At 41.1% G+C, this 24,946-nt stretch overlaps 1 protein-coding gene across 1 annotated transcript; it reads right to left on the reverse strand.

Annotated features, from left to right (window-relative positions):
- Positions 1–4,210: 4,210 nt before the first annotated feature.
- TMEM212 (transmembrane protein 212) lies at positions 4,211–22,028 on the reverse strand. The gene is made up of 4 exons (XM_037137438.2): positions 21,870–22,028; positions 12,646–12,705; positions 10,907–11,230; positions 4,211–4,258 (listed from the first exon to the last, which is right to left on the reverse strand). Exons 1-4 carry the CDS (start codon positions 22,026–22,028, stop codon positions 4,211–4,213), a joined length of 591 nt encoding a protein of 196 aa, XP_036993333.2.
- Positions 22,029–24,946: the final 2,918 nt, after the last annotated feature.

Consider the following 24,946-nt stretch of genomic DNA (forward strand, 5'->3'; position numbering starts at 1 on the left):
TTTATTTTAAGTATATCAAGACTGTCACAAAATAAAGTGGCCCGAGTCTTTCTCTCTGACCCCTGAGAAGCCCTGGCCACGGAACAGGAGGGAGGCCGCGGGAGGCCGAGGGTGGCAGGCCTGACACCTTCTTCTGCAAACACTGCACCGAGTGAGGCTGCCTGTCCGCTTTAATCATTTTTTCCTACAGGAAATGTCATTGCTTCATTGCATTGCAAGAAAATGATGTCATAGTGTGGGGCCCTGATCCATTTCCTGACTTTTAACCTGAGCCTTGTAACCTTTTTCAGCTGTACTGCACCCAGAGAAAATGAAACACATTGAAATGTAAAGGCCAACATGTCTCATAAAGGCCTTTGAGGCCCCAGGGTGGGGTTAACTTCTGCGTAAATATTAATGATTAAAATACAGTTTTGTTTGGGTGTCACATCCTGGATATGGCATGGACCCAGTACCTAGGAAAGCAAAGGGGAAGGAAGTAGTATCAGGATGTATCTGTAATTTCTTGGCAGAAACCCTTCCTTTTCATATATTGGGTTTAATTAGTAGAGATAATGTTTCATTTAATTAGGATGCCTTGCTTAGTTTTTGTTGTTGTGGTGGTTTTGTTGTTAAATTCTCTGTGAAAATAAATGATGGTCCCCAAACTGATATTTTAAATCTTAAATATTGCATTTGTGTCTCCATGTCTTAGGATTGGTTACAACCTCAGCCTAAATGACATTATTAAGCTATTTCCTGGAATGTCAAGGGCTGAAATTGCCCTGTCAAGAACGACTCTGTTCTTTCAGGGATTTCAGAGAACAAGGGCTCAGATTGCATTCTTGCTCTGTTATTATAAGTTTTTCCCTGGCAGGAAACCACTGGGTCTCAGATCATTTGCATATAGCCAATGAGAGTGATCTACTGTTCTATGGAGGTTTTCAAGATTGCATGACAACACCATGGAAGAATCTCATATGGGGAAAGGGGATTTTTTTTTCCTTTTCCCTAAGCTCCATTTTAAATAGTTTCCTTCCCACAAGCTGATGTGTCCACATTCAAAGAATTACAAGTAACCCAGTCCATTTTCCTGCCTTGGCCTCTGTCACTAGTCCAGAAATATTAACAGCCACACAAAACTGGAAACAGGCTGTTTAAAGTAAAGGTGCCTTATTCCTTTTGGTCTGTAAAGCAGACGTTTTAGCATGAGATGGTGTTAACTGTTTAGTTCTCTTTAGGCGAGCGCATAGCAAAATGTCTGCTTGTTGCTTCGTGAATGCAAAAGCAAGAAATAACCTCCTATATTTCTTGGTATCTGACTATACTTTTGAACAGGTTACACATAGGATTCTTGTTAACCTAAAGCACCTGGTATAGAACTATTTCACATAGGATGCACTTGAGAGCCTCAGAATTTTGCACATTTGCCTCTCACTAAAGTTACAGGAAACAACTATTGGACTTCATGGGTCCTACAGTTGGTGCCACAGCTGGAACTTCAACTCTAATATAATGCCCTACCGTCACCTCAAATCCTTTAAAACAGAGTGCAATATAGATAAGAAAGGAAAATGTAAGTAAATAAATAAATAGCCAGGATGCCCAATATTGGGTAGAAGTGCTCAAATAAAATTAAAATCAATTCGGACAGTAAATCTGAAGTCCGTACTTGTATAATTACCAGGCCCAGGACTAGATATCATATTGCCGCATTAAGGGACACATAAACGTGTTGACTGAAGAGCTGAGGCCTTCCCGGGAGGCACCTATAGGACTTCCAGTAGTTGAGCTGTGTGTCCTTGAGTGTGTCATTTAGCTTCTCTATCATATTTTTCATGCTATGCTTAAAAGCATTATGTGTAAAATTTTTATTCTGTACTTGTCCATTCTCAAATGCCTCTAATAAAGACTGATGCTCAAAGGCATCTAATAAATATGTTAAATGAATCCATAACACTTGACAATATTTTTGAGTGCAGCTATGTTAGATTTTCTGCTTTGCGCTTTACCTATATCTTACCACTGACTTTTTTCAGCGAGACTGGGAATTAGCTATCTCCATCAGTGTCATTGGACCAGGGGAGAACTGAGGCTATTGCTCAGAATGACAGAGGACAAGGATCTGAATCCAGGGGTATCTTATTTCAAAGCCCCGCCCACTTTTTGCTACTCTACACCAGTGCTTCTCAAACTTGAGCATGCATCAGGGTCACCTGGAGGAGGGCTTCCTAAAACAGACTCTTGGGATCCAGCCCCAGAGTTTCCCAATCTTTATAAGTTCCTTGGTGATGCGCATGCTGCTGGTCTGGGGATCCCGTAGGACAACCACTCCACTGTGCTCTTAGAACCAATAAATGGTCCGAGACATAGAGAAGACGAGAAGCAGATCTTTGGCCAAATTAAGAAACACCTCTTACATTCACAGCCACTCAGCAGCTGGATGGGGTTGCCTCTTGGGAGTTGTTGAGCTGGCAGGGGCATGGAGATCTTGGGACATCTGATGAGAAGGTGGCCTAAAGGGCCTCTAATATCCCTTCCAATTATTAAATGTTGTCATGAGGGCCAAACACAAGCTACAGAGAGGTCAGGAGGGAGGAGCCCTCCCTCATTATGGCCACTATTCAGTTTCAATTATGTCTGACGATCTACAGTCACTTTGGGAATGGTGATGAAGAAATGCTAAGAAAGATGTTTCCTTAATTTAGGTATTATGGAATTATAGTTTAATGAAATATCACACAGGAACACGAGAAATTTAAAGAAAACATTCATTCACGGAAGTGTTTTAGGTTTTCAAACTTCTATGCCAACAAGGATGAAATTTCAATTCTTTAATCATAACATGTAAATCCAAAAAACAACAAGGTTAACAATAAAAAATGACTAAAACGTATAATTATTTCAAATTTTTATTTTATAAGAACATAGAGGGGAAATGTTTAAAGATCAAAATTATTTGGCAAATATTTCAAAATAATAGCCACATACAACAAATTTAAGAGGAATATCTCTTCAAATTTATTGTCCATTCTTTTGACTCTAGGAAGAAAAGAAAAATAAAGCAATGTTTATTTCTACAGCTTATCAACGAGACTAGAGTGTCACTTCTGACATTTAATTGACCTTTTTTCATGTCACAGAAATTCAAGGAAGGATGAGTCAAGTAACAGCATCATCGTACCACTTAAGAATTTAAGAGGAATCACCAGAGAAAACAAAATTGATGATACTGGTAAAAGTGGATGGCAGAAAGACATAAAAAAGAAATACATGTGTAATAAAATGTCTGGCATAAGCATAAAACAGGAAGAACTGTTACTGTTGTGGGCAGGGGCTGTCTAAGGAAGTGGGGAATCTCTGTCGAATAACTCTTTTGGTCAATTGCTATTTGTTTTGTCTGGTTTGCATTGGTTTGGGGCTTGCTGAAAATTAACAGAAAAGGTAAAGGGCACTTTCTGAAATCTTTGAATGGCAGCTAACAATTTAAAGTTAATTAGACGGAATGGGGAGATAAGCGGCTATGGCTTGGAAGACATAAAAATTACATCTTGATTACTGGAGTATTGCGATCTGCTACTCTTGATTTCTCCACTCTCAGCCCCACCTTTCCCGCTTCCCTTGGACAGTCTCTGTCCTCAAGGAACTCCCATTCTTGGAGAGGAGCTGAATACCTGTGGATGGCCGCATGAAGAATATTGGCTGTAACCTGAGTGTGGAGGGAAGCCGCAGAATGATGTAAAGCAGGGAAGAAATAAGAGCAGATCTGGACTGTGGAGTGCTTATTTTAGAGCTCCTGTGGAGCATACTTCTCAAGAGAGACAAGAGTGCAAGAATGGAAGCAAAGAAGCCTGAATGAGAGAAGCTGGAGGGCTGAACAGGCGCCATCATGATCAGTACAGTCCAGGAGACACAATGGAGAAATAGATGAAGATATGGTGATTGACTCAGGTGTGAGGAGTCAAAGATAACTCCTGAGTGTCCTGAGTGCTGGCAGCTGAGCTGGAGATACAGGAAGAAGAGCAGGTGTTGGGGACATGGAGATAATTAGCTCCATTATGGACACCTTGAGTTTGATGTGCCCAGAACACACACAGGAGAGGGTCCTAAAGATAGCCCTTGTCCTAAATGGCATTACTTAAGTCCAATTGATTCTACCTCCTAAATATTCTCTTACACGTACCACGTCTTCTCCATGCTCACCATCAGGCCCTAATTCACCTCTCGTTCCTCATCCGGCCTCTTGGTCCTCCTGGCTCGTCTCATTTTTCCTCAGTCCCTGTAAGTCAATGGAGGACCCAAATGTATCTTTTTCATTGCTCTGTTTTTATCTGTTAGCCTGTATCATAATATTTGACACTTAATAGATACTCAATAAATGTAGAGGAGCAAGTATAAGTAATGAATGTTGTATTTAGGGCTTTAGGTTCATACTCCTTGTCACATGACAAGAGGAAGGTCATACGTGGTGGTAGTGAATGGAAGATATTACTCCTGTTGAACAGGTACATAGCGCCACCCAGGACCTAGTAATTCATTGCTTTAACTAGCAGCTTTCCTTTTCATCTAGGTTAGTTATGCGATATGAGAGAAGATAAACATTTTAAAACAATCTTTTTGCAAATAAACTGGAGTTATAAGTTCCTTATTTATTCAATAATGTAATGAATGGTAAGTTTTTTGTTTATTTGTTTTGGTTTTTGCTAAAGACAGCCAACGAGGTAATTCTGTTTGGTTTGATGTGACAAATTGAATATTGAGCAAATAAAGGTGTTTTCCTAAAGTGGGTAAAGTGATCTGTGAATCTGTGAAAACTCTCCTACTGTCTCTCATGAATAGTATTGCTGGCACGTAAGACTTTTTGAGCCAGCACAGTAAGGCCCTGTGGTGCAGCCCCGCAATACAGCGGTGTGGCACAGGACAGGTGAAGAGCCAGCCATTGCTGTCACAGCTCTCCCTTCTGAATGTTAATCTTCTCCAATGGAATAAAGCTCTACTTCAAGATTGCAGGATGAGACAGATCTGGAAAGGTCTTAAGAGGCTGGCCGGCCGGCCAGCCCGGTGGTCTTGGAGATGAGGAAGTGAGCCCCTACTGATGTGAGCAGGGGTGAACGGCTGCCTGTGCACAGTCCCTGCTGGCTCCCAGGGTCAGTCTGGGAGGGAAGTGTCATTGTGTCATTCCCTACCCCACACAACCCCCATTGTTTTTCACCCTAATTACTTCCTGTGTTTCTCTCCCTTCTTTCCTATGGGGAGCGAACTCAGGCATCCAATAATAGCCACCAAGTGTTCTACTCTTTAATTTATGCGATTTCAAGTCTCCAACCAACAGAGTTACGTTTCTGAATGGTTTGGGGCTCACATATTAACATAGCTATAATTATTCTGAAATATTCACTAGTGTAAGTCCAGTTTTTTGTTGTTTTTGAAAACTGAATTTATATGATTGTAGAGAATGAAGGCTTCTGATTTCTACTCCAATTTCTGCCTTTTTAGAAAACAAAAATCTCTTCTTTGTTTTAAATATAACACAGCTTTTTATTGAAAATATATTAATAATACTCTAAAACATTTTTACATTAAGATTAAGGAGCAAGGAAAAATCAGTAGGATATTTTAGATTAAAAGACTAAACTGACTTCACGTTAAAAGAAAAATATGCTGACACTAATTTATGAAGTAAAAATTGACAAAAAGCTATTCTCAGGTTCCTAACCCCTTCTCACCTACTGCCCTGTCTTTGAAAAAAATATGAAGCTATTTTAACATATTACTTTACTCTCATCTCCTCTTTTAGTAAGTTATTGTCACCCTTGGCATGGTTCCATTGATTAAATAAAATAAAAATGTCCTGAAGAAACTAGCTTTCATTTCTAAAATGTGTCATATTTTTGTCTGTGAGAAACATAGGAAAGATCGTCCAAGAAAAGCAAGACTATGCAAGGTCACTTGAAATAGGTAGCAATGAAGATACACCACCTAAGAGGTACAAGAGGCTGCAGGAAGCCTGGGCTGCAAGCTCCAGGAGACGCGGGAGGCAATCCTGTCTCTACATGGGCACCTCAGCATCCTCATCTGTGAAATGGGCACAATGAGCTTTAAACTTTTGTGGGTAATCAAGGAGGTAAAGCACCTGATAAATAGCAACTGCCCAATAAACAGCACCTAGAATTATTCTTCTGTTATCCAGTTTTATGTCACTGCTGTTATTATTCCAGAGAAAATAATGAAATCACAAGAATAGTAATGCCTTGAATTGTGATTATTTTTCTAGAAGCTGATTTTTCTACTGACCAATTTGAAAGGATCACATAATGAAATTTGTGAGTGAAAACAATGGATTCTTACTGTTCTGTGGTCCTGTTTGAATTTTACTTGCGTTTAACCCAAAGGGATTTAGTTCCCAGAAGCACCAGAAAGATCTACTATAGTCCAAGATGAGGCCTCGGATCTGGAGGATGCGAGGCACAGGTAAACTTATTTCAAAACATTTATATTGCTAACGATGCAGCCTAAGTGCCACCAAAAGACCTGGAGCCGGGCTACTGCTTCTTGCTAATTTGTCTTTGTTTTGGAAGAAGAGGGTCCTCCACTGACAGCTATTCTGTCCCCATGTTTTTGAACCGCATTTAAAAGGTTTACCTACATCTTTCATGGGAAGCAAATATTTCTCAATTCATTGAAAGAAATAAAATCACTGTCTCACATGATAAGGGCAAAAATATTTTCTTTCCCCCTTTCATTAAAGAAAGAAAACACAAAAACCCCAAACATAACAATGAATAATGAAAGGAAAACAAACAAAGCCATTCCATTCCGTGGAGGAGGGGCAGAGCAGCTACAGGGGACAGCTGCAGCGCGTCTGGCGTCCCAGTCCTTGTCTTTCCCATCACTTTATTACTTAGTGAACCAGGAATGTAGGCAGTTCTGGCCATGGCCGTTTTGGGGTTTTGTTTCTCGACTTAAATTCTGCGTGGTGCTCGTTTGCTTCCTGCATGGTGTCCTAAGCCGACAGGGTCACTTCAGCCTCTGTGCACAGAGCCTCACAAGCAGGGAGCCTTACTGCTTTCCCAGCTCCACCCCTTCCCACGAAGCCCTTGAAATTTGAAGGGCTAACTGTCTTAGTAAGCTTGGGCTGCTACAACAGACAAAAAACCAGGTGGCTTAGGCAACAAATATTTGTTTCTCACGGTTCTGGAGGCTAGCAGACCAAGAGCAAGGTGCCAGCAGGTTCAGTGTCTATGGGAGCCCTCCTCCTCTTTGCAGATGACTCCCTTCTTGCTGTAATCTTATGTGGTGAACAGAGAGATAGCCCTGGTATCTTTACCTTTTTATAAGGGCACTGGTCTCATCATGTGTCCTCTATCCTTGTGGCCTCCTCTAAACCCAATTAACTCCCAAAGGCCACACATCCTGATACCATCACAGTGGGAGTTAGGGCTTCAACATGAATTTGGGGGAGTGACAGAGACATTTAGTCTGTAGCACTCACACAATGCTTTCCTGAGTTTTTGTCAGAATTGTCAAACCCTTTGTGACTCTCTCAAGCATTTTTTTTGCTGTGATTTTTGTTGGGTACCAATGGACTGCATGCACACACACCATCACTATGCGACTTTCAACAAGATGCTAAGGAATGTTTGTGCCTCCCCCTCCCCAGTCCGTACGTGGAAGTCCTCATCACCACTGCGATAAAATTTGGAGATGTATCTTATGAGAGGTAACAAAGTTCAGATGAGTTCATTGAGGATGGGGTCCCCATAATGGGATTAGTGACCTTATCAGAAGGGAGAAATCCTCTCTGGAGCAACTAGCACAGGGAAGGCACATGAGCATGTGGGAGAAAGCAACCGTCCCCACATCAGAAAGGGAGGCCTCACCAAAATGCAGCAGCCACGATCTTGGACTTCCAGCATTCAGAACAGTGAGGAAAAAAATGTGTGTTGGTTAAGCCATACCATCTATGGTGTTTTGTTATAGCAGCTTGAGCTAACTGGGACACAAAATGACTTAAATTCTACTAAACTGAAAGGCACAGGAAGGAGAAAGGAATAATGAGTGTGGTAATTCCTGAGGGAGTGTTTGATTCATTTCTGAAAACATGTTTTTGAACTTAAAGAAAAAAACTCTTTAAGGTGCAAATATTCTCTGTCATAATACTAACCATTACATATGAATCTGAAAAAATTGATTGCATTCTACAATAAAATAGAGTTACAATTTCCCCCAAATCTTCCTTCACACCATCACTTTTTTCTTTATTTCAAATTTTCATAGTTCTTGAATTTTCTGATATGTGGTATATTTACACAAGAGAATTTTAATTTTTAGGCAGACACTCAAAAGTGCAGCTTTTAAAAGCACTTTCAATGTTTTTATACATGAAAGACATGTGAATCAACAGCATATTTTACAATATTTATCATCATTTTAAATAAAATTTTAAAATATTACTTATTCCTTTTAGCATGTGAGGAATATAACACCGTAACTGTATGGAGGTTCATTAAATATAGAATCACGCTGTAGAATTCTGTCTGACAACAAAGGATTCACCTTTCCTTCTAAGAAATTTGTATGTTTTCCAGAAATTCGACAAATAGTACATTTATCTTGCTGGTGGAAATTGTGCCTGATATCGTCGAGATTTCTGCATGGTAACAGAGGTTTGCTCAGGCTGCATTGTGTTTATTAATACTGAAAATCAGATCCCATTACATTAGCTACTCATCTTCCCTAATGAAACAAGATCTGCTGCCACTGCAGACTACACGGTGTCCAGCCATCAACAAGCACCCACCAAAGACATGCAGCTTATTAAATTTATCTGGAACTCTCACCCAAACCAGTGCTACATTCTATGCAGACAGGGAAATTGAGATTCTGTTCAGAAGTGACTCTAAGATAATCTTGTGCTAGGAAGAGAATTTTCAACAGAATTTCTTGGGTTATGTGTTAAAAATGCACATTCCCTGCCTCCATCCCCCGAGTTTCTGACCTGGCAGGAATGGTCTTGGATTGGATCCAGAAATCTGGTTTAGCGAGAATCCTGGGTGATTCGGACAGCTTTGGTCCACTTGGAGAAATGTGTTGTAGCTGCGTAGGATCCTATGCCTCGCTTAGAAACCGCACGCCAGGAATTGTGTCCTGAGCAAGATGGGCCAAGGCAAAACTTCAAAGTTGGAGATCTTTGCTCTGTTTTCAATTAGTTTTCTCTCTCCCCAGGCACTTTAGGTGTCCTCAAGTTAGGCTTCCATGGGGCTGGCTTACAAGTTCTTCATAAATTTTTAACTTTTCTCCCTGCCTTCTACCCTACATTTAACTGGGATATTACCAGTGTCATGCTTAAAATGACAGTCAGGTGTCTGATTAACTCTTCATGCTGAGGGGTTATGGCTGCCAACACTTTAATGTGTAGTTCTAGAAATTTGGGATGTTCACCAAGAGGGAGAAATCTCAAATACTAAACTACTAGATGGCCTTATACAAATGGGGGACATGATTTTGGTCTGTTCATCTCAACTCTTGGTGAACCTTTTTGTATTACAACTCTGTGCCTAAGAATGGACAGGATTTCCTTTGCAGACTTTCACAGACATTCAAGAGGACAAGATTTGACCACAAAAGGCATGCAGAGTGTCAATTCCTGTCTTTCACCTTTGGTGGTTGGTGTTGATAGGATCAAACTGGGGGGAAATTGGCTCACATTACTTAAATACAGTACTTAATACACCTGATCCTAATATAATACTGACTTGAATCATGAAGACACTATGAGACTTTGCTCGGAGAAATAGCTCTTTCCAGAAGGAAGTTTGTTCAGCCCACAAAGCAGTGACTCAGTTTCAATACCTGCAGGAATTTAGAATCAGAAATCGCTTGTGCTTTTCTCCCAGTCACCCTATTGTAATCTTCCTGGAGGCCAGCAGGGGAGAGAGGAGAAAAGGTTGGATGACCAAAAGGCACAGAATAAATCCAACCTGATTAAGAGAAATGGCCCTTGGTTCTGAATCTAGACACATTAGCATGACCTTTGGCAAGTTATAAAAACTCTTTAGCCACAGTTCACAATCTGTAAAATGGAAAGTGCACTGATACATAGTAAATATACTGTTCATATTTTTATTTTTAAAACGATTTTATTTATCAATTATTTTTAGAGAGAGGGAAAGGGAAGGAGAAAGAGGGAGAGAAACACTGATGTGTGAGAGAAACATTGATTGGTTGCATCTTGCAGGTGTCCAGCTGGGGACCGGACCTGACATCCAGGCATATACCCTTACCAGGAATCAAGCCAGCAACCTTTTGCTTTGCAGGGTGACACCCAACCAACTGAGACACAGGGGTTACCTTATTGTTATTATTGTTATATCATTAATATTATTATTAGCTGTCCTGGAAAATGTCAGAAAACTAAATTTGATGTTAGCCCATATCAGCCTCTCTGTTCGAGTAGGAACAGAAAGAATGGGAGAATTTTTATACTAAGTCTTTTCGAGCCAAGAAGCATGCGTATATTTCTGAAAGGGATAGAAGCTAAATTAAGATGTCTGTATTTAACTAATGTTAAAAATATTAAAGGTGTTGCTTTTAATTTCCAAACAAAACTCTTAGTATTTATCTCAATTAGTCTCATTTGAGACTCTTAGTATTTATCTCAATTATCTCATTTTTTAAATTGTGGGTTGAGATAAAAATTAGCTGGTGCTACGGCTACCTACAGCCATACCTTCAGTTATCACATCAGCATAAATCCATTCATTTCTACAAAAATAATTATTGAGCATCTATTATGCACCAGGCACCAAGTAGCATGGTTACACAGGATACGGTGATGAATAAGAGAGACAGATTAAACACTGATATACCGGACCTTCCATTTTTGGAACCAGCATTTAGGAACCAGCAGCCCTTTCCTGAAACTTACATTTATGTGTCCATTCCAGATAAGTCTTGCAGAGAGCTTGAGGGAGACTGTCAGCGATGCACAGAACATCACAAAGCTCAGGCACAGGTCAAAGGTTTGAAGTGTCAGGTGGTACTCTTCATAGTGCGGTGGATCCACACACACTGATGGGAATTTTGCATATGGAAAAGGAAAGGCAACTGCATAGCCAAGATAGTTGGTCCCTGCAACCCCTGAAAATGAGTAGAAGCAATATGGGCCGAGAAGAGTTGATTCTAAAGCCACTACGAAATGAAGCGGACATCCCATGAGGCTCAGAATCACAAAGGTGAAACTAGCTTCCCACTGAAATGAAAGAAGAAACAAATTGTTACTTTGGGAACTAGATTTTCCAAAAGCTTCTTAGCAAAGTGGAGAAAGGGAAGCCAGATCTTAATCTCTCCTACTGGGAAATAAAGGAGAATTGGGTCACAGCTTTTCCTTTGGCCTTCCTGTCCTCCTCTCCAACCTACATCAGACACCTGGGGCAAAGAATGAAATCAAACCCACTTAAGTATCTATTTATCTCCTGTCATGTGTTGATATCCAGTCTGGGGTGGGAAAAACAAATGAGTAAGCAGAATGCTTGCTTTACCCTAGGACCTTGCCAGTCAGGGTGCGGTCTATGGTCCACTGACGTCCCCTGGGACAGTGGTAGAAATGTAGAATCTCAGGTCTCACCTACATCTACTGATTCAGAATCTGCATGTTAACTAGATCCCCGGGTGCTTCACTCCTACAGCGAAGTTTGAGAGGCACTGCTATAGCAGCAGGTGAAAGATTTCTAATGAGATCGAGGTAGTCTTTCTGTATGGTGAGATTCCTTGATTCTATACTATTAAAATTCGAGATACTATGACACTTTTTAAGGAGAAAGAATGCAAGAAAATTGGAAGGATATCCTAAACAGAGGAGTTCAGACTTGAAAATGCAGAATTGAAAGCACAGGAGCCTATAGATGCCTTTCTTCAAGATGAAATTCAGGGACACTAGCTAACATTGGGTCCACCCTCCCCAAATGACAACATCTGCAAACCACGGGAACTTGTCAAAAGTGTTTGGATCAAAAATCAAATAGTAAAAATCTTAATTAAAAGCATAGTTTGTTATTAAAACCCATCATGGTAAGGCATAAATTATACAGAGTTCAACTATAACTGGAAATTGCATTCTCTGTGTTACATCCTGAATTATTAACAGCAGAGACTGGATCTTCAAATTCACTCTACCGTTCTCCTGTATGTGGTGGAAGTACAGGGGGTTCTGTAGTAAAACTGCCAAGTCGAGTGACACAAAGTAACCTCCCTGGTGATCTGATGGTCAGAAATTCCTCCCAGGGCAGATCATGGTGGGTAGTCACACCCTATGCACATAACTTCCTTAGCAAAAGGTTTATCTTCGCCTTAAGCAAATCCTGTCCATTGTTCTTATGTATCTAAGGTTAACAGACCTTTGAAATATCTCTTTTCAGACCCCGCCTTCTAAGACATAGCCATCCCCAAAAGAGCACATAATCATAATTATCTTGTAATCCACCTCCATGTCACCTTCCTTATTTCCCCTCCTTAATTTTAAATGCATGAAAGAAACTGCAAGAACTTTACGAAGAAGTTGAGATCTTGCTTTTTTACAATTGTCATTGGTTTTGGCTCAATTAAAACCTTACAAAAATCTCTTACAGGTTTGGATGTTTTTCACCTTGACAATGTCTACATGTTTACCAAGTATCTCTGGGTCCACTCCTTGTGAGCCAACAGTAGCAGTACACCAGCCGTGGTAGCCTGGGAAAGGAAGATGGAAAAATGTCATCCATGATAGAATGTGCCTCTGGAAAGAGTTCAATCTGTCTCACAATGTGACAACTTTATCGTGTACTAGAAGAAGGAACAGCAAACGACTAAATGGATTTATGGCTCCAAGCTCCCCTTCATCTATAATGACAATGAGGAAAAGAAGCCATCAGTGTCACAAGGATATGATTCACGCACCCTCATTTTTTCATTTTCTGTGTTGTCTTTGCCATCACAATGATAACCTTCGCCCCAGTGAGGTGTTACTGGAATAGAAGCTTGGCTTTAAAACCCTAGCCATATGTTCTATTCTGATTAATTGTCTATTGTTCATCTTTCTTATGAGTTGTTAAAATTGCACACAGGAAGAACCAGAATGGGACTGTGTCACAAAACCCTGAAAACCCCCTCAGCAGCAGCGCTATCCTTTACCATTTGCTTTCTCTTGAAATGCCTGCTGGTGAGACAAAAATACGAGATCCCAGTTTCTCACGTGACGACAATTACCATTAGAATGAATGCATGACGGGGCATTTACTGTTCTGGGTGCAATGGTGTCCAGCCTTTCAAAAGAGAGCTCGTTAGAGCTGCCGTTGAAGGGAGAAAGGCCCAAAGTGCAGAATAAAAATAGTTAAACAAAGAAGGGAATGGTGTCATCAAAATTGAGCAATAGATTAAAGGGAAAAAAAATTCTGGGCTCCTCCTCAGTTCAGCACCACATCTGATAAAGGAGACTTTTGTGGCCCTGAGCCTAGAAATCACTTGTTCCCAGTCCGTAAATCATTTGTTCCTAGTCAAGAAATGATTTGAGATTGAGAGAGAAAACCAGGAAGTGATAGGCCTGAAATAAGATACAGAATGGGCAGGACTAAAAATAGTGCCATTTAGGTTCCTGACAGAGAAATAAACATGAATGTATATATAGTATCAACAAATTTAAGGGGGGAAAAATCAGAGCTTTGACCAATGTGGTTTTGTGGTATGCTGCTTTTGTAGCTCTGGCTCTGGCATATTTATTATTTTGAGACCTAGCTTTTCATTTCCCTGGCATATTTTAGTTTCAATGTTGGATTTAGAGAATTTGAGAGAGGGGGGAAAAGCAGACACACAGGCACTCACACAAAACTTCTCATGCAGCTAAGCCTGAAATTCCATACTTGGCATCGCCATACCATTAAACTCCCAAGGATAAAAACAGAACCATCTGTAGTCAAAAGAGGCTGGCTTGATCCTGCAGGAGAAAAGTTTCCAAGGGACCCCAAGGAGGTTGAGCCAGCGTAATAGTACAACAAGACAGGAGAATTATTAAGAGCAACTGTAACGCTGCTGGCTAAGCTCCGGGGCCAGTCTGAGTTTTCTGGGGCAAGGCGCTCAAAGGACACGTCACTGCTCTGTGCGAAACACTGAAGCAAAGGAGATAAAAGCAGAGGAGACGCCCCTCTGCTGGTCTGACTCCAAGGCAATAGCTGACATTATCAGATCCTTAGATTCCAGGTTGCCTTAACTACTTTGGCATGAACTGTTTCTTTCTTTTCAAAAGTTAAAAAATGCTATTGCAACTGCCAGCTTGAATTTTGCTTTGTTTACACAAAACTGTGAAAAAGATCTTTCATAAAGGAGGCCGGTGTATGAATCCCAGTGACTTGTTAAATCCACCCCACAGGGCGTCGGAGCTCAGCACACCCATCTTTACGGGCGCCCCTCACTGCGCATGCGAGACAGAGTGAGGCTGTTTCCCCAGCAGTCACAGCCTTCTCCTTTTATTTCTTCTTAAAAATTTTTATTTAGAGATAGGGAGGGGAAATGAATAAAAAAGATAAAGAGCTTTGAGATGGGGAAGATGTCAAGTGGGAAAAGGAAAGGCGAGGGTCTGCGATTCTGTGGGTCTGGAACAGTGCAGAGCAGAGAGTCAGGTTGAGGAAGGGGCGAGCGGGGTGGGCCGGGAGGGTGCACTCTCCCTCCGCACAGGCTGTTGCGGTGCTCTAGGGACAGTACATGGGTTTTGCACAGTTGCTGCTAACACCGATTACATGATCATTGTGAACCCTCCCACTAAATCTTTATTTTATATTTTTTAAAGATTTTATTTATTTTTTAGAAGGGAAGGAAGGGAGAAAGAGGGAGAGAAACATGAGTTGGGGTTGCCTCTCATGTGTCCCCACCCAGAGACCTGGCCCACAACCCGGGCCTGTGCCCTGACCCAGAATAGATCCCGCAACTTTTTGGTTTGTGGGATGAGCCCCAAATCACGGAGCCACACCAGTCAGGGCTCCCGCTAAATCTTTAGATTGCTGGAGTAAAGCGTGCAGTTCCCAGATGAACTGAAAGAAGCAGGGCAGTCACAACAGAAGTAGACACTGTTAGAGGAGTGATTTTAATATAGGCTAATATATCCACATATGACTATCTAGTGTGGCTCCGCTAAAACTAGGAATGTCATAGATTCTGCGCAGGTAGAGTAATGACAGCAGTTAACATTTACTGAGCACTTACTCTCTGCCAGACACTGTCCTAAAACTCCACACGTGTTCACTTATTATGACCCTATGATGTAGATCTTCTACTTTTTCTATTTTTTTGACAAAAGCTATGGTATTTATTGTATTATAATATTATAATTACTGTAACTTTTCCATAACTATAACTTGGAATAATCATTTTATCCAATTGTATATCATTAAACTTTCTTCTCTCCCTCTATTCCCTACTCCCAGTCAATCACAGCTGTCCTGCTGATTGATTTAAATGCAAGAATAATTGCTGCACTTTTTAAATGAAGCACAGAGGAGCTAAGTAAGATGAATGAACTCACTAAGTAATAATTATACAAATAATGGTTCGAAACACCAATTCAAAAGAACTTATGCACCCCTATATTCATAGCAGCTCTATTTACAATAGCCAAGAGTTGGAAACAGCCTAAGTGCCCATCAGTAGGTGAGTGGATTAAAAAACTGTGCTATACTAACACAGTGGAATACCACACAGCAGAAAAAAGGAATTCCTATCTTTTGTGACAGCATGAATGGAACTGTAGACTATTCTGCTAAGTGAAATAAACCAGTCAGTGAAAGACAAATACCATGTAATCTCACTTATAAGAGGAATCTAATGAACAAAATTAACTAATGAGAAGAATAGAACCAGAGGCCTAGAATCATGGAATAGACTGACAGTGGCGAGTGGGGAGGTGGGAGGTGAGGACTGTTTGAAAGAAGGTGGAGGGATTAATCAAAGAACACAGGTGAAGGACCCATGGGCGTAGACAACAGTGTGAGGATTGCCTATGGAAGTGGGGGGTGGGCTGGGTGGAGGGGATGAAGGGGGTAAACTGGGACAATTGTAACAGCATTAACAATAATAAATAATAACAATGGTTCCAACTCTCAATGGAATTTACAGCCCAGATGGGAAAGTAATATACATATAAGAATGCCCACAAGATTAGTCAAGAAGAGTGGGTGCTTTCTGTGTGAGATGATCCCAATGGCAGGATGCCACTTCCGGGTGAAAGATCACTGATAAAGGCACCAGGAAGGACCCAGGACTTTGAAGGGGACCAAAGCTTTGCTAGGCTGAGGCTATACCTCACTGACCTGACCGTAGTCTCTCACCTTAATGGTTATTGACCCCTGAGGAAGCAGAAAACAATAGCTGGGTTCTGACTAATGGTCACAAGGTTTAAGCCCTGGCCGGCTGAAAAAGATAACATCTTAATCTAAGTTAAGGTTCACCTCCTGCGCCAGTGAGGTAGGATGACCTCCTTGGTCATCCTTTCCTCTCCTGAAAACCGGTTCTGGATTCCAGAGCTGACTTCACAGTTGTCCTCAAAACCTGAACAAATGATTTATTGCCCTTCTCTCACCTCTGACCAATCAGCTCCTAAATGACCCCAATTTCCTAACCCACAGTGTCTTGTGATTTTTCCCTATATAATCTGTAACCTGCGTGCCCTCAGGGAGGCAGCTCCTTCAGGACGTGAGCTTGCCCATGTCCCGATTGGTCAGTTCTAATAAACCAATTTTTTTCTTTACTGCAAACCCACCATTTGTGTGCATTTTTGGCCACAGCCCACAGGCAGAAAGAACTTAATTATTGGGCTTCAGTAACCATTGGATGTGATGGGGCAGGAGTGGGCTGGAGGGTGGGCTGGTTTGGGCTAGTGTGACACAAAGCACAGTCCTAGGACCAGCTGGACAAGTAAGTCCCTTGGGACTTGCCAGACACAGAGAATCTCAAGCTTCACTCCAGACTGACTGAATCAGAGTTTGCGTTTTAACAAACTCTGATCCCCAGGTGATTCACATGTACATTGGAGTTTGAGAAGCGCTGGTTTAGAGGAAAGAATTGAGTCAAACATCACTTCAAGGTGTGAAATTGAGTTCAAAGACAAGTAAGTCAGGTGAAGAAACTGTTGCTTTTGGTGGTAAAACCATTAACATTTCTTTTTGGACAAGCTGAAGTAAAGAAGTTTAGGATATCTAAGTGAAAGATTGACCATCAGGTAGTTAGAAGTCACTGGACCATTGAAGCTGCAAGAGACTTGAGTGAGGGTAAAGCTGAGCCCTGCCTGTAACAGAGGAAGAACCTGGAGCTGCTAGGGTAGGTCTAGCTCTACCTTTCTCCCAACTTCTCATTTCCAAGCGAGGCTCTAAATGAAGTTCTTTTGTGCACCTTTGGCCCGGTCACTGGCCCCTCCCGGCTTCAGCTTTGTAAAACTCATGGCACTTTGGTTTCTCCATCAGAGTGTGTCTGGTAATCCAGGTTTTCTAGGATTAAAGTAGAGCTCAGTCCTTAAAGTGCTATGATCTCCTTGCTGCATACTTTCAAGTAAGTGATGCTTTTATTTGTTTATGCATATATTTATTCTTAAATATTTTATTGTTTATGCTATTACAGTTGTTGCAATTTTTCCCCTTTGCTCCCTCCACCCTGCCTGCCTCTCACTCCCACAGACAGTTCACACGTGTTCTTTGACTTATCCCTTCACCTTCTTTCAGCCAGTATCTATTTTGCCTCTCCCCTCTTATAGCTATCTTCTGTTCCATGTGTCTATGCTTCTGATTCTATTTTGCTCCTTAGTTTATTTTGTTCATTAGATTCCACTTATCGGTCAGATCATACGGTATTTGTCTTTGACTGACTAGCTGATTTCACTTAGCATAATAGCATAATACTCTCCAGTTCCATCCATGCTGCTGCGAAAGGTAAGAATTCCTTCCTTTTTACTGCTGCATCGTATTCCATTGTGTAAATGTACCACAGCTTTTTAACCTACTCATCTACTGACAGGCACGTAAGCTGTTTCCAAATCTTGACCATTGTAAATAACACTGCTATGAACATATGGGTACATATATTCTTCTGACTTGGTGTTTGAGGATTCTTAGATATATTCCCCAAAAGTGGAATCTCTGGATCAAAAGGCAGTTCCACTTTTAAATTTTTGAGGAGACTCCATACTTTTTTTCACAGTGGCTGCACCAATCTCCATTCCCACCCACCATGCACTAGGGTTCTATTTTCTCCACTGTTGATGCGAAGTTTAAATAACTAGTTCAGAAATTCTAGAAAAACTTCTCTTAATATGGTTGGCAGAATAGAACCAGAAGAGTCTGAGGGCCAATGTTTATGAAGAATTAGAAACCCTTGGAAGAAAGTCACTGAACAAATACAAAGCACCGAGCCACTTGTTAACATCTCCTACAAATCTCCAAAGAGACGTGGTCATTTGCACAGGGAAATGTCAATAAGACTGAAGTCTTTAAATTATCTTTTCACCAGAGGAGGATACACTTTGTAGGCAAGTTAAGAAAGACTGGCAAGGAAGATTGTGGAATTAGTCAGAGACCTTTTGAAGTTGACCACAATCAGATAGAGCTTAGGAGGTTTAGGAGGAAGCTCACCGGGAAAAAGAAACTGCATTTCAAATTTAAACATTACTGAGAGAGTGAGCGCTCTCGTTGCTTTCTTTTTCATGAGGATTTTTTCCTGCATAAATACCAGCTTGACCTTTAGTATTTACAACCTAATCAGAGTTCAACTGTATAAGGAATTCTGTACCGCCAGCATGGAGAGCATGGGGTTTATTCAACAATGTTTATTGGACACTATTTATTGAACATCTAGTATGTGACTTTGTTCCAAGTGCTAGAAATATAGCAATAAGTAAAAGAAAAAATTCTCTACCCTTTTACAATATACATTGGAGGATGACAAAGAAACAATAAATAAGTAAATTATATAGTATAGTAGGTGGGGTGGTGATAAGAACTTTGTGGAAAAAATAGGGCAGGGAATGTCAATTGTGGGGAAGTTTGCACTTTTCAATAGGGTAATGAGGGAAGCCATCGGTGGGAAAGTGACATTTGTTCAAAGAATTAAAGGAGGTTCGGGAAAAAGCCATGTGTGGGAAAAGGCTTCAGGCAGAGAATAGGCGAGACAAAGGCCCTGACGCAAAAACATACCTTGGCATATTTCAAAACAACCAGACACCAATGTGATGGGAACAAATGAGCTAAGGGAGAGTGGTAGGAGATGAAATCCAGGAGGTAACAGGATGGGGAACTCAGCAAGTCATGTGGGAACGGGATGGGAGAGCGAGTCAGGTGGCAAAGGACTGGCAACAAAGGATTTGGACACAGAGGCAGCACCGGTGGAAGGCATGGTATCAACTAGCCTTGTAGAGGGCTTTCATATCGGCAAAGCTCTTTATTATACAGTCTTCGTTCAGATCATGTTTGTTCTCGCTAAGCATCTTAGAGTTAGACGATTTCACATGGGGTCTCTCTACCTGCAAAATACCCCACTGCATGGGCAAAGGCAGTGGGGAACTGGCCAAGTGAGGGTTCTGCTCCTGACCACATACCAAGAGCATCAAAGTTGGGAGTTGGACGCAGGCCCTACCTCCCACTCTCCTTCCTCAGGCTGTTGCTCTCAAGTGAAATAGTCACCAGCAAGCTGCATTCTGGAGACGCATCCTATTATTTCTCTGGGTCTAACTGGAAAGCAGATGTTTGTTCTATAACAAGCATATATTCAAATTGCCAATATCAAGTCTTACCAAACCACCAATATCTGTTGACTGTATTATGACAGACTTTGCAGGGACAGACAAAGAATTATAAGAAATGGACACAGAGTTGGGCTATAATTGTGATTTTTTAAAAACTTTGGGTCAGTTGTGAAGTCGGAATTTTTAAAAAGTTAAATAGAATAAAAAAATATCAGGATTCATTTCAAAGAGAAGGTTAGGTGTGTTTTTGTGAAACCTTTGTTATATAAATCTACTTACCTGTGTATATCAATATCTATTTACCTAGAGAAAAATATATGAATGGAAGGACATACATTTCCAATGTAAAATGTTTTTCTTACTCTGTTGCCAACAAAGTTTGGAAGCTGCTTGACTAAATGGAATGTCCACCTTTTCAGCTGGTAGATGTTTAGTAAATATTTCTTTGAATGAACATTGAGTCGGTGTTAGGCAAAAGAGCAAAGGACCAAGACTGAAATGGTAGATGTAAAAGAATGTATTTAAAAAGAAAGAGAAAAGCACCATAGAATGGTCTTTTCATCCAGTTCCGTACTTCCCTCACCTCACTTGCACCCATCTGTGCGCCGTCATTAAACCCCACTGGACCAAGATCTGTTAACATCAGGAGCTTGCTTTATGTTTCGTTGTATTGCAAGCATGTAGTGGGCTATCAGTACATATTTATTTAATAAGTAAATTTAAATTATATTTTCTAGCCTTGGCTGGTATGGCTCAGTGGATTGAGTGCCAGCCTGTGAACCAAAGAGTTGCGAGTTCGATTCCCAGTCAGGGCACGTGCCTGGGTTGCTCGCCAGGTCCCCAGTAAGAGGGTACAAGGGAGGCAACCACACATTCATGTTTCTCTCCCTCTCTTTCTCCCTTCCTTCCCATCTCTCTAAAAAAATAAGTAAAACCTTTAAAAATTATATCACCTATGGTCTCACTTTTAGGTAATATCCCAGTTAAAGTCTGATTTTTTTTAAAGACTTAAAATGTAGCCCCTCCCAGGAGTGACTACATTTTAATAGAAAACTTCTTAAGATCAAAAGCCTCCAAAATTGAGTTCTCCGGTCTTCAGTGGTGAATGTCAGGTAACACGGGAAATAATGAGAGACAGATTTGTTGCACCTGTGGGCCACTGTGCCTCCTGAGTCCTACCCCCTGAAGCCCAGGCCAGACGTGCTCACTTCTCTGACCCGCCGAGTTGATGTGCCAGTTCGATCCTTTGTCTGTGAGATCGGTCGATGAGCAGACCCTGAGCACCTACTGGGTGCCAACTGGTGGTTGGCACACACTTGCTTTCCTAAGAAACCGGGAAGTTTGTGAGGTTTGTCACCCAACTTCTTGAATTATCTTCAGGTCCAACAGTTATGTGCAGAGAAAAAGCGGGGAGAACTAAGACTTTGGGCTTGCAAATCTGGGTCTTGTAGACACACTTCAACATTTCTAGGGAAAGTATTAGTCTGAAAGTTACTTTCCTTTTGTTTTCCATTTTGAAATTATTTCTCATGGTTGATTTTTTAAATTAAATTTATTGAGGCGACATTGGTTAATAAAATTCTATGGATTTCAGGTGTACAAGTCTGTAACACATCACCTGTACACTGTATTGTGCGTTCACCACCCCAAGTCAAGTCTCCTTCCATCACCATTTACCCCCCTTTACCCTCTCCTGCCTCCCCCACCCCCTTTAAATTCTAACTTCGAAAGAAATTTCGATTTCTCAGACTATCAGGGCAAGGAGATTAAAATAAAATAACTTTTTAAGAATTTTCTTTTTTTTGCTATCATTTCTTTTTTTAAAAGTTTTTCCTTATATCTTTCCATTACCCTTTCACCCCCTTTACACCCACCTCCCTCCAAGAATTTCTTGAACAGTACTTCTGCTATAGGATACATAATATATGTACATATGATAAAATGATTTGAAGAAAAAAATTCTATATTTGAAATGCAACTAAGAGAAATTCATGTTCTAAAGTTAATTCTAATTTTCCATAGAATTTTGACTTTTTTGTATCGTTGGAAAACTTAAAAAGAAAGGACATGTTATTCTGTTTCCTCTTTCCCTCCCTCCTTCCTGTATTGTCTCCATATATGTAGTAAAATGTTTTCCTACCAAAGCTCCATTCCAAATGGGACAAGCAATCCAGACACTCCATCCTGTGAAACAAAGCTTGTAAGAAAAGACTGGGAAGAAAGCAATAACTCCAGAGAAAATGCTGAGAGCCCCCGAGGTAACGAGAATCCAGCCAGCAGCCTGGTACAGGCCCTGCATTTTCCTCTGTGACTTGGGTCCTTGTCCTCAAATATGTTCTGTTACCAAAACATGAGGGGATGTCAGGCCTCCACAAACAGAAGTTTCTTGGAGACAGTAGCCATGACACACGTGGACTGTTGATCTACTTGGAAACAAGATACTAGTTTGTTTGTCCTATGATGATAAAATGTAATAAAATAATCTTTGATGTAGAGTTGACACAATAAATCTTCATACTAGTTTGAGAGAGAGAGAAATCAGTCTGCTTTGGGTTGCAGCCTTCATCCCCTTCATTCTGCCCTGTCCAGGGTCGCGTGCGGGGTGACCACTTCCTGGCTTAATCAGACTCAAAGTCTCGCTGACTGAGCCAATTGTTTCTCAATTCAACCTGCCTGGTGGTTCCAGCATAAAACCAATATCCTTTCTGCACAATGGAACCACATTCCCAGCACAATTTCCCACAATACAAAGAAAAATAAGCACTTTGATCACTTTCATTCCATTTAATTGAAATGATTTAAAGCAAAAATAAGACTTCTTCCCCCTTCCAAGTTAAATTCTATTAAAATTATGCTGGGTGATTTAATAAAATTTTTTGCTAGGAATTTATTCCTAAATAGGCGTGCACTTCCTTTTGGAGTTCTGCCTTGTTTTCACTGAACTGGCTTCACCTTAGTTATTTCATCAGTAATTCAATTATCAAGTAAAGTGCAAAGATAGAAATGCATGCAGTTGTAAAATAAACTTTGGGTAGGAATTTATTAGTTGATAAAATACTGACCTCCCTTTATTTTTGAATCATAATTCAAATTTTAGAGGCTGGGCTTATGTAAATTTAAGCAATTGCAAAATTCTTCTCTTGCATTTGAAAAAGTGGTGCATATGTGCTTTTGACTGATAGGACATGTTTGATTGTTTTAAGGTAATACCTTGAAAACCCAGACTTCATTTTGAAGCTATCAGAATAATTTTCCTATTCAATATTAATGTCTTTTTTAACATTAAATAATGAAAAATAATTTCATGATTGGGAATGCAGTGGTTTTGAGCATGGATTTTAGCATCAGCCCGAGCCAGGATCCTGTTCCCATTCCACTATCTACCAGGGATGAGTCCTTAGGCAAGGCCAAGTTACTTGACTTTCTAGATCTGTTTCTTCATTTGGGAAATGGGAATAAATTAGTGTATATCTCACCAGGTGGCAACTGAGAGGACTAAATGAGACAACACACGTCAAATGCTCAGCACTGAGCTCCACATAGCTAAGACGTTCATTTAGTTAGTTACCTGTTCTTAGGTTGGGACACTTCATCTTGGGAGCTGTTTTGCTGTGGGACAGAGGCTCAGACATTGTTGCTGTTTTTACCCATCATCTAATAAACATTAAGTTTGACCCTTCCTGATCAATTTGGTAAAAGCTCCCAAAGGACCCTCCCCTGTATGGTGAGGAGAGAAGCGTCTCTCTGATGCTCTGCTTTTCTCTCTTTCTGTCTTTGGTAGACATTCCACAGTGTGGCCCAGATGCTGAAGAAGTCGTCCTCCTGGATGCACGGAGTCCAGGAAGCAGGCTCAGGTTTTCTGCTGCAGCTGTGATTTCCCATCTTCTCTCAACACTGTGGGAGCATATTCTCTGATTTTTTTTTCTTATGACACTAGATAGATTCCAGAAGGGTGGTTGCTTGCAAGTCTTCTACATCCCCTAGGTTAGCATTTTTCAAACTTTTATCATCTCATGGCACACATAAACTAATTACTAAAATTCTGTAGCACAGCATAAAATATAATTTTTGCTTCTCTGACAAAAAATAGGTATAATTTTGATTCGTTCACACTGGACAGCTATCATTCTGTTGGCTGTCGTCACTTTTTTTTATTTGACAATTCAAGGGAGAAGGGATCAGCGCTCCTGACTAAATAGTCATGGATTGCATGTCTTAAAGATTCTTGTGGCACACCGGTGTGACATGGTGCACTGGTTGGACATCGCTGCCTAGGATGTAAAGATGTTTCCAACACCTAGAACTGTGTCTGGCCCAGGGTAGTATACATTTGATGAATTAGTTAATGAATGCATCGGACTTGCCAGCTATGATTTTGGGGCCCTGTGGGTCTGCCAAGTGTGGGTCTGTTTTTTGTGTCCACCGAGGCCGGCGTGTACCAATGTTAGTGTGTTCCCTTGTTGCAGAGGAAAAGGGTTTGTCCTAAAGAAAGACTTATTTGTGTTAGTGTTTGGTTTGAGCTGTTTTGACTTTTTCCTTTACTTTTATCTCAAGGTTATAGCCACATGGTATGTCAATATACTGTGGGTCAGGTCACCTTCTCCTGTTTGCATGTTTGGAAAACAAAGACTGTTGAAATACTCATGTTAAACAGTACAAAGATGGCAAACAAAGAGCATAGTTTTTGTTTTAATTTGGGGGGGCTCGTTTAGTGTTTGCAGCCCTGACAAGCTAACCCCAACACTGCCAATGTGACTCATGAGCCTACATCTACTCATGATTAGATGAGTCGTTGCCACTTAATACAAGAGAGGGGACAGGTAGGACTGGGGGTTTCTTCCCGTGTTACCCCAGCTGCACCTTTCTGCAGGAATCTCTCCTCACAGAGTCTCCTAAAGCAAGGAGAGGTTCAGGGAGGGCAGCAACCGGGAAAGGAAAGTGTAATTCTGCTGCCAGCGGGGCCTTCCTCTCACACCTCTGGGTTCTCAGTGACCAGCAGCCGGCAAGGTCCACAGGGCTCTGCTCCCTCCAGAGCCCAACCCTGCCACTGGCACCGATTTACTGAAAGGTGGGTCTGTAACCTTGGTGGAGGTGGTGAAGTCAAAGTCTTTTCAGGCTGCTTTGCAGACCCCACCACCCCCTTACCCAGGGGCTCTCCGATCTTGCCTTAGGGGAAGAATGGTAGAAGTTTCACTGAGCTCTTTAATCCAGCTTCGC

This window comes from Artibeus jamaicensis, unplaced genomic scaffold (genome assembly GCF_021234435.1).
Source record: "Artibeus jamaicensis isolate MK-2021 breed Jamaican fruit bat unplaced genomic scaffold, CSHL_Jam_final scaffold_474, whole genome shotgun sequence".
Lineage (NCBI taxonomy): Eukaryota > Metazoa > Chordata > Mammalia > Chiroptera > Phyllostomidae > Artibeus > Artibeus jamaicensis.

Coding starts and splice junctions, on each gene's coding strand:
- TMEM212 (XM_037137438.2), bottom strand. CDS start 22,028: ATGCAGGGCCTGTACCAGGCTGCTGGCTGGATTCTCGTTACCTCGGGG. Junction 12,706..21,869: donor CCATTTGGAATGGAGCTTTG/GTAGGAAAACAT, acceptor TTCCTTTCCCAG/GCTACCACGGCTGGTGTACT. Junction 4,259..10,906: donor TCTGGAATGGACACATAAAT/GTAAGTTTCAGG, acceptor ATTGACTTACAG/GGACTGAGGAAAAATGAGAC.